We start from the raw sequence: 9,955 nt of genomic DNA, 5'->3' as shown, positions 1-9,955 counted from the left end.
GGTGGGCGAATGAGTGGGTGATTGGGTGGGTGAGTGGTGGTTGACCACAGTGTGGATTGGATGAAAGTACGTCTGCAAGACCAAGTTCTCAACATGTAAATACGGTGCAGTAAATAGGTAACTTTTTCGAGTAGGAAATTTGTTTGTCTATTTGAATGTTTATTTCTGACAATTTCACAAAGTACACACATTTTAAACACTAAGAAAACATATATACCACAACTAAAACATGTTCTTTACAAGAATGTGCGAAAACAAGCTATTTGAAATAATGATTCGTGATTATCCGTTGTTTTTGAAAATCCGGCGCCCCTTGCCCCCGGATAATATAATCGATTATAATCGATAATTATCTACTTTACACACAGTATAAGTGAACACCTCAGTGAGCTTTGCCTGGCAGGATGGGGATGGTTGAGTGTTGTATTGGTTGATGTCTGGGTGATTTGTTAACCTCGCTTATACTTTTACACTCCCCTCGTGTCTGTGTACCGTTTGTTGTTGTGAAAGAGCTTCACAGCTCATGGGATTTCTCCTGCAGTATAAATACTGATTCTGATGCGCGCGCAGAGCGAGCATGTTGCGGGGTGGCCCACGCCAGGTCCCTTCGCGTGAACACGAAGATATTGGAACAGCTTCCCCGTCCCCCTGTCCTCTCCTCTCGGCAATGTGACTGGGACCCGTGCCCAGGTTTCTTCCTCGACAGATTCTTCCACTCTGGGTTATGGCTGCAGAAGGATAAACAGCCGTTGCGCAACAGTTATTTTTTTTTCCGCGTTCCTCAATCTGTTCCTCGACATGCGTCAATCTTAAGTGTGATGTATTCTCCCTGGCGAATTATTAGCCCAGACCTGATAACAACATGACAATGACTATAATTCCCCTTCGGGAATGATCATAATAACAATTTCATTTTATAGAGCGTCATTCATGCAATTGCATCCCACAACTGCAACATCAATTAGTCAATCCCTTACACAGATGATAAAAAAACACAAACGCCCACTTACTTAGCAAATAAAAATGGATACGTAACTAGAAAAAACACACATAGCAAGAACTAAATCATAACAGAGAAAATTAATTAAAATGAATCAATATAATTCCCTTTGGGCAATGATCATTAGTTGCCTTGTTGTTATCACGTCCCGGGGTTTTGGGGTTCGCACCGCGTTTGCCACATCAGAGGAGACCCACTCCCAATCCGTGGCCCACTGAACTCCTGTTTTAAGTACGAAATTCCAGAATTGCGAGGTCATAATTAGGGCCGAACGATTAATCGATTTCAAATCGAAGTCGCAATTTTAAACAATGCGATTAGCAATTTTTTGCGATTTGAAAAGTCCTATTACTTTCTTATTGGAATTGTTTTATTATTTTTATTATTATAACTTAATTCATTTGACTTAACAATTGTGCTACGTTTTATTGTTCTATTTCAATTAAAACATTTTAACAAATCCATGTTGGAAGCAATTCATATATTTTAAGTTCTCATCCTTGCATTAGAATATATAGAGCAGTTCATATGTTGATGGTATCATGTGGTAATGCTCCACCACACGTTTTAAATCTATTACACAGTGAATATTGAACTGAAGCTTGACTTAAAATTTTTATTGCAAATCAAATCGCAATATCTGTCAGAAAAATCTCAATTAGATATTTTCCCCAAATCGTTCAGCCCTCGTCATAATACGCCAGAGCCCCCACCTGTCTGCATGATGCTTGATGCAAAAAATAATAATTTGGGGGGGGGGGGGGTGGGGGCCACCGTGTACATAACGAATTGCTTAACATTAAACTTCGAGCAGGAATCTCATTGCATTTTCGACGAAGCTAATCGCCGAAACGGCAACCGTGATTCCCTGAAGCGATCGGGAAGAAATACAGCAGCAGCAGGGCAGAGCAGCAACGAGGCAGGTGTGAAATTAGTCCAGTGGCAAGATGTGTGAGTGTGCGTGCTTCCATCTCGGTCATCTCAGTCAGTCGACCCGTGGCACCTGAGTCTGCCCCGTGACCTCCTGCCAGCGGGCGTTCGACACTTCACGTGGCCTCAAGGTGCACATGGCCTGGCACAAGCGTCGTGGTGACGTGACCGCCACTTAGTGGCGAATGGCCGTTGTTGTTGCTTCCATTTCACGGCCACCTCTTATCCTCCTGCACGTTAACCGCAACACACGCAGCCTTTGTACAACCTCCGACACGATGATGTCACGGCTAAAGACTACAAATGCATACAGAAAACGCGCTCTTGTTGTGTTTTTGAGGGAGCAAATGGTGAAAGCGGCCATCGTGAAAGCCGTAACTTGTAACGTTTCCGATACGTTTCCATTCATTGTGTTGAGCACTGCGTGCAGTCTTTGATCACCGCTCCTCCTCCCTCCCGATACGTTTCCATTCATTGGCTACCACAGTCTGATAAGCTCTCCAACCCCCCCCTCTCCACCTCCCTTCAACTTGCTTAACTTGCTTATAAGGGATTACATCTTGGGATTACATCTTGAATCATTGCTTCACTTGATGCAGCTAATTCGGCTGTGACGGTCCCACCTGATGACGGAGACTTGTGTTGCCTCCGAAACTTCGTGATTTTAATTTTTATTTTATTTTTATTTTGATGTTTTACTTACGTGACTTAACCGAAAAAACCTAAGAATATGAATCTTTGCAGTCACGAAAGCTTCAAATCTAGAAGAATATGAAAATGTGGCGACGACCGACGATTTAACAGCTTCGAATTAAGTGGGATTCCAGATTCCAGTGGGGGGCAATTGCCCCCCTTCGCTGCTCCGTCTGATGAGAAAACTAATTCACTGCACTCGGGGGGGCCGGAGGCGAAAAAGACGAGATGCAAACAGGTCAGCCGGAGTGTTGTCTTCTTAAAACAAAAATAATGTTCACGTCGAAGTCGCGCCACGCAAGCGAAGACAGCTTCGGCGGGGCTGAACCGAGCACTCGTGGAAGAAAGTTTGATCGTTTTGTGCGCGTGTGGCCAAAGGGTTCGCTCCTCCCTTCCCCGTCAGCTTGGTCAAATTGACCATCGTTCGACCGAAGCGCAGAAGTTGACTGCGTTGGCTTTTCAAAAATGTTACGGCCCAAAACAAAATTGCAGAAGGTGAAGAGAAGCAAAACCCCGCGATTCACATCAGTTGTCAACACTGCCTCATCAGCATAGGCAGATTCAATGATGAATGTGGCAAGTTCTTGTTTCACTGTATGTGTGCCTTATGTAGCGCGACCAAAACAGCCCCTTGAAAGTTGCATTTGCCCGTGAATTGTATAGATGATGTATTGCGCAGTGCAGTGTGTTGCTGCGAGACACGAACACAGCACAATCCATGTCTAAGATCCTCGACTAATATAATAAGGGAGGACAACAACACTTAATACAAAGACTCTGCACGTCTCCCACCAGTCTCAATCGACTTGGTGGAGCTTTTAAACTCTCTTGATGAACTGTGTTCGACACAGCCGGCCTCATTTGCGTACGACATTCAACAACGCGCAAGATGAAGTTGTTGATATGGAAGGGGGGCGGATGATAGATCACTCGAATCCGTGGGGCATCTATGAACGGATGGGACCTGTGTACACACGTCGCAACCGAAAGTATTCGCCGAAATTGAAAAGCGGCCAACATCACAATGCCACGACTCCGACACGTCGGTGAAAGAAAAAGTCTCGAGGGACTCGGTGAGGCATGGGGATAAAATAATATTTGCGGCACAAAAATCTGGGTTTTCAATAAGTGCCTACGAAAGTAAACGTTGCAAACCCGCGCGCGTACCGCTAATGTAATCAAGAGGCGCTTGCAACTCGTCGGCAAATTTCTCACATTAATGTTTTATTTTAATCGTATATATTTTAAATGCTGAACGGCACTAACACGCTTGCATATTGCCATAATTGTTCCAGTTAAAAAAAAACACACAAAAAAGAAACTTTTGAAGTGGTTTTTAAAAACGTTAATTACAATTTAACAATATACACTTAACAAACCAACGATCCATCGCCGCGAGCAAAGGTAAGAATGAAACAGTGTAATGAAGCGCAGAATCCGGAAAAGGAGCACATTTCACCACCACCGGGGATTTGCGCGTTCACGTCTGCCGCGTCGGAAAGATAAATATGATCAGAGAGAGAGAGAGATATTAAGAAATACACACGCCGTTGGCTCTGAACTGTTACGAGACATTCATTTCCCCAGCCTCTGCCACACATTCCACCTGAAACAAAAACTAAGGGGAAAAAAAATCAATGTTAACGCTGGCCCGGCTATACAACACGGCAACATAAACCCCCCAAAGACGATGACGGAGAAAGAAATAACGAGGCGACGGAGACGGACGTCGTCGCACGCGGTCGACGCAGCTCCTCCACCAACTTGCAAACTTCCCCGAGCCTTGCTCCGAAGCACCGTTGTGTATTTTCATGCGCAGGGAGGGAATTCGGGCTGAGCGGCGCTGCTGACGACGAAGAGATGGAGAGGAGAACTCCGCACGAGTCGTGCCAAGCTGCCGTCGGGTCCCAGCGGTTACAACAGTTGAACGCACGCCTCCGTGGAATCAAACTTCGCGGCTCATCATCTCTCTACCACATCCCCCCCTCCACCCCACAGGGAACTCACCCGCTGCACGCGGAGAAAGCCTTTGGCAAAACCCGCGTGGTACCGAACGCTGGGTTTTTTTAAATCTCTCGCGCGATCTCAGGCCCTGCGCAACGGGTTTTCATTCTTCACTTTGTCCTCGGGAAAAAAAAGTTTTAATGGGGAGAGAACATTTCGCCTTTCCAACAAATACTTGGCGGCATGAAAGGTCTCGTACAAACGTATGTACTATTAACACGTAGGCTTTCGCAACCAACATCAGCCACAATATAGGTTTCTTTTGGTTTAGATCGCGTTAATATAAACGTGTCGTTAAACCGCCACCACCCGAAACAGCCAATTAGTAAGGTTTGTCACCTAAACAGAACATGTTGTGGTTTGGCTCTCCAACACACAACCCGGTGTGCTGTACTAGTGACAAATTGGCACGTTCTATTTGCGTGACAAACCTTACTAATTGGCTGTGTCGGGTAGTGGTGGGTTTAACGACACGTTCATATACATACGATTTTACCCAAAAAAACCTAGATTGTATGTACGTACGCAAGAACTGGCCTTGTGTGGAGCTTTATGAAGCCGATCACTGCTGCAGTTCTGAGCAAAGCGCTTCTGAGACGCAGCGCAGCGTCACTCGCCGTTTCTTTTCGTAATAGAATTCGTCGGCAAAGTGTCACCGAAAGGATCAACTTTTCGTTGCATGCACACACACGGTGGTTATTTGTTTCTTGCATCAACTATTCTACAAACTTGATCGGATGGACACGTGATCAGATTTAGTGATTCCTCATATCAGAAGTCAGACAACTCCTTTGCCTAATAATTCATATATTTACGTGTACATGTGTGCGCGTGTGAGATTGTGTGAAGGTAAATGCGCAGCCCCGCAATAACTTCCTCGTGCCACTGCTGGCAGAAAGGCCTCCACACGAGAGCTCTCTACAGGCAGATCTAGAGGGTATGCTTGGCCTACTCTTCCACGCTGGCTACACGTATTGGAAGAGATAGCAACATGGAAATTGACCTTCTCTCGCGCCGTCCGTAGCCAACCACGCGGATCACCGATGCGAGGGGAAGGACAACAATAAACAAAAAGACAGCACGTGACCTGCCCGTCGGCTGTGTGCGTGTGTGTGAATACATATTGTAAAACTACTGTAATTAAACAGGCTGGTCTTTAAATAGGAATGTGGAATTTCCACCACTGGCTTAGGATGGCTAAGGGATATGAGCAATGCCATCTGCTTGTTTGAGCACTGGGAGACTTTAATAATGTTGTACCAAGTTAGAAGTTGCTCGCATGCAGTAAAACCAACAAACGTCGTGACTTAACTTAATGTGGCAATACCATTATAATAGTTTACTCCGTAAAATAACATTTCTCAAAGGAGGTTATTGGCGACGATACATTACATCTGTCGAAAGAGAAGTTAGGGCAGTGGCACGTGTTAATAACTCAAGAAAAAAATATATTTGTGGAAAAAAATCCACGTAACAATTTAAGCAAACGCGATTCAAAACAAAAAAAACGACGATGCCAGGGCAATGATCACAAGAGACGTGGCAGACAATTTGTCTTCAAATGCGACCTTGCAGCGATCGTCCAAAGGTGACTGGAGAATCAATGGAGCCACGCTAGCTCCGATTAAAGGCATTGCACACAGAACTGGATGTGATATCAAAGCTTGGCTGTACTCGGTTAAGTGTCAAGAGCGCCGCTACTCGCAAACATGTTCCATCAGAAACCCAGACAGAGAACAAAAAATGACACTTGTTACCGAAAGGTGGCTTTTCGATATTAATTACACGTCCACAATAACAACCTTCCACCGACCGCTCGCACAGCACCCCCTTCAACTTCAGAGCTTCGTGCAGACAGCTTGACCTAATATTGGGGCACGGCGCACAACGGGGGGCGCACGGAGCCCCGTTTGGATGGGAAATAAAATATTTCATCGGAAGGAGATAGTTTCCGAGCAAGTTGCGCTCGTCCATTATACACCCTCCTGCCAAGCCGTGCGAGTTGCCCGGCTCATTGCAGGGCAGCAGTCTAATCGAGACTCTGAGCTACAGCTGTGAGTCATCAATCACGGCAAGCCTCCCCCAACAGGGCCTTAGCCAAGTGGGTGGGAACAACAAGGATCCCCCCGTGTAGCCTTAAACAGACTGTTGGGGTGAGTGCTGCGAGTGAGCCCTCATTGAAGGCCGGAACTCCACACGGCCGCTTTTGTCTCCCAAAGAGCGATGTTTACACATCGAAGCAGGTACTCAATCGAGGCTGCATCGACTTAGGGGAGGCCCAGTGCTGGTTCAGATCATCGTTACTGGTGTTGGGCGTGAGCGGGAATCGAACTCGGCTCGCCGGATTCGTAAGCACAGTGTGCCAACCTCTACACTGCCGCTCCCCACGGCTGGAATACCACCAACCCTCCACCCCTAACTATCCACCACCCCCCAATCGAGTGCCGTGTTGGCATCTGGATCCGCTAGAATGCCAGGGGCGAATGTGCTGTCAACCAAAGTGTTTGAATATCGTAATGCACGCGGGATTCAAATAGTGTACAATATACGGGGGGGCATAAATATGGGGCGGGGGGGTTTATTTGTGAATATAAAACTTTGATCGGACCCCCTCTAGGCTGCCTAATACATCTGGCTACCGCCAAGCTCTGAGATTGCGAGCCACGTGAACACCGGGAAAAGATCACAAAACCAAAATTTGTTCTCAACAACACAGAATTAGAAATTCACTCTCAGGTGGAAGCTTGTGCATTGACCGCCGTCACGTGGATAAATAGCAGGAGTTAAAAACTAAACTTGAATCCGTTAAGTTGGCCACATAATCAGTCCGCGTAATCTCCGGCTATCATGAAACGGCACGCAAAAGAGAGCAAGTAAAGTAGCGCGTGCTCGTCAAATTTTTTTGGCAAATCCGCCTTTGTCCTCGCCAAACCTCACCGCAGCAGAAACAGCGGCGACGACACACCCGAAATTCTTTCGCGTAGCATTTCCTACTATAATTACAATGTTCCTTTAATTCCCTGATATATATATAGTTATTTTATTGTTGCCGCTAATCTCCCGGCTGTTACCGGGGGGCCGTGGACGAGCGAACACCCGCTCACGAGTCGCTTTGTTTTTCTTCGCCCCCCCCCCCACCCCCGGCGTCAACTTCCGCTTGCGAGACAGACCGGGAGCGGGGGCGGCCGCGTGTCACGGCTTGGACATTTCGGATTTGCTGAGCGCGATGGCGAGCTCCAGATCCTCCTGCTCTTGCCGCTTCAGCCGATCGAGACGCTCCCGCTCCGCTCGCTCGCTCTCCCAAGTGGCCCACGCCATCTGGTCCGACTCACTGCCGAACTGCTGGCCACAGCGCGCGCGCACACACACACACACACGCGGGAGCGCACACACACAACACAAACACACGCACGCACGCACAATTATGCATGCGAGTGAGCACGCGCGCGTATGATAGTGTACCCGCTGTGTCCGCATGTGCGTAACGGTGCACGCGCACATACATACGTAAATACGTAAGCAAGCACACACACACACACACACGCTCACATGCAATGCACGCATGCCATGTTGGTGCACGCACAGACACACAAACACGCGGTCACACAAGCACACGCACGTATTCAGGCGCGCATGTATACACACACATATACATAAGCTTCCACACAAAAACAGGCACATGTACACGCAAGCATATGCTTGCAAATACATACACACATGCGTGCATACAGTCACAAGCACACACATGCATGCACATAAACATGAACTTGCATACACAAAGACTACGGAGCCGACACTGGCTGTCGGGGCAGACACTCTTACCGACTGAGTGAAAAGGCTCCAACAGCACATGTGGGGGGGGTCGTGAGGGCAGCGCCACCAGCGCACACCTTTGTTTCCCCAAGGGCTGATATTACACACTGCACCAGGTACTCAGTGAAGGCCGAGTCGACCTAGGGGAGGCCCAGGGTCAGTTTAAAAAACCACTGGTTGATGTTAACTGTGGCAAGGAATTGAATTCAGACCACCAGGTTCGTAGCACAGTGCGCTAACATCTACACGACCACTCCCCCCCCCCCACACACAAAGACAAAGATCCCCCGTATAGCCTTAACAGACTGTTGGGGAAGGTGCTGTTAGCGAGCCCCTATGAAGGCCGGCACGGCACACGAGGGTGTGGATGGCCGGCACCACGCTCAGCCGCCTTTGTCTCCCGAGTGTGAATGTTTACACACTGCACCAGGTACTCATTTGAGGCCGAGTCGACCTAGGACCGGTCCTGATCATCGTCACTGGCGTTTGCCGTGAGCGTGAATAGAATTCGGCTTGGCCGGTTCGTGGCGCAGCACGCTAACCGCTGTGCCATCGCTTCCCCACGCGCCGGGCACGCGCACACGCACATCCAACGGGCGGTGACACGGGCCGGCGGTAGTGAGTGTGCCAGGTTCACGGTTCGAATCCATCGGCTACCCCGATTTATACCGCTGCAGGGTGACATTAACGGTGACGGCACGTGCCATCTGCTTCGCAGCGGACGTTAAGAGATCACGTCACGCGATTCGCTGCGCTGGCAACTATGGCCAATATTTACCGAATATGAAAAAAAGAATGGACCCACAAATTCCTCCATTGGAATAACACGTACTCAGCAAATTATTGCCCTCTGTTGCAAAAAAAAACTTTGGCAGGTCCTTCCTGAAAATGGTCATGGGGCTCGATGAGACTTCCCTTCGTGAACGAGGGGAATCGTAACAACGATGATTAAACACACACAGGCATGCACGGACTATCACTCCCAGCCACATAACACTCACACTATTAGGCACCGCCATCATTTTTTCTAAATTCACCAACGCCCTTATGGAGCAAGGGTAGTGCAGCTATATGGGATAACGCATATCTGCGCTCCCTCTCTCTCACGGATTTGTGAAGAAGGGTTCTCTGCGCTACAATATTGCCAGTGATTATAACGCCGATACGCTCCTTGAAAATGTTTTCATCCTGTGCATCTCAAAGAACAAAATGAGTCAAACTTTGCAAACCTGGATGGAGTTCATTGCTGTTGGCAGTCAAGAACCAGAGGTGAAATGTAACACCCTCTCCACAGAACAGCCAATCTTCCCTTTACAAACATTGGTCCTCTACTCATTTTAATTCACCCTAAGAGAGACCCGCGGGCTGACATGAACCACCAAGGAAAATATTCTTGGTTCTTTCGGTAAAGTCACGTAGAAGGGAAATAATAAAATAATAATAAAACAATAAAATTATCACGACGTTTCGATTGCAACACAAGCAATCATCATCAGGTGTGAAAACCACAGCAAT

At 47.6% G+C, this 9,955-nt stretch overlaps 1 protein-coding gene across 7 annotated transcripts in view; it reads right to left on the bottom strand.

Annotated features, from left to right (window-relative positions):
- Positions 1-3,826: 3,826 nt before the first annotated feature.
- EPS15L1 (epidermal growth factor receptor pathway substrate 15 like 1) overlaps positions 3,827-9,955 on the bottom strand; it is a 115,371-nt gene continuing 109,242 nt past the window's right edge. For 5 of the 7 annotated variants that reach the window (XM_061562338.1, XM_061562385.1, XM_061562357.1 and 2 more), the window contains one exon: positions 3,827-7,969. In XM_061562338.1, the coding sequence (XP_061418322.1) occupies positions 7,820-7,969 (150 nt within the window). In that variant the 3' untranslated portion in view covers positions 3,827-7,819. The remainder of the gene's footprint in view (positions 7,970-9,955) is intronic. The other 2 variants (XM_061562346.1, XM_061562390.1) reach the window with 1 other exon arrangement.

This window comes from Lethenteron reissneri, chromosome 4, assembly GCF_015708825.2.
Source record: "Lethenteron reissneri isolate LAM-NWPU_2019-01 chromosome 4, ASM1570882v1, whole genome shotgun sequence".
Classification (NCBI taxonomy): domain Eukaryota; kingdom Metazoa; phylum Chordata; class Hyperoartia; order Petromyzontiformes; family Petromyzontidae; genus Lethenteron; species Lethenteron reissneri.
Note: the sequence above shows the minus strand (reverse complement) of the source record. Positions and strands in the feature narration are given on the sequence as shown.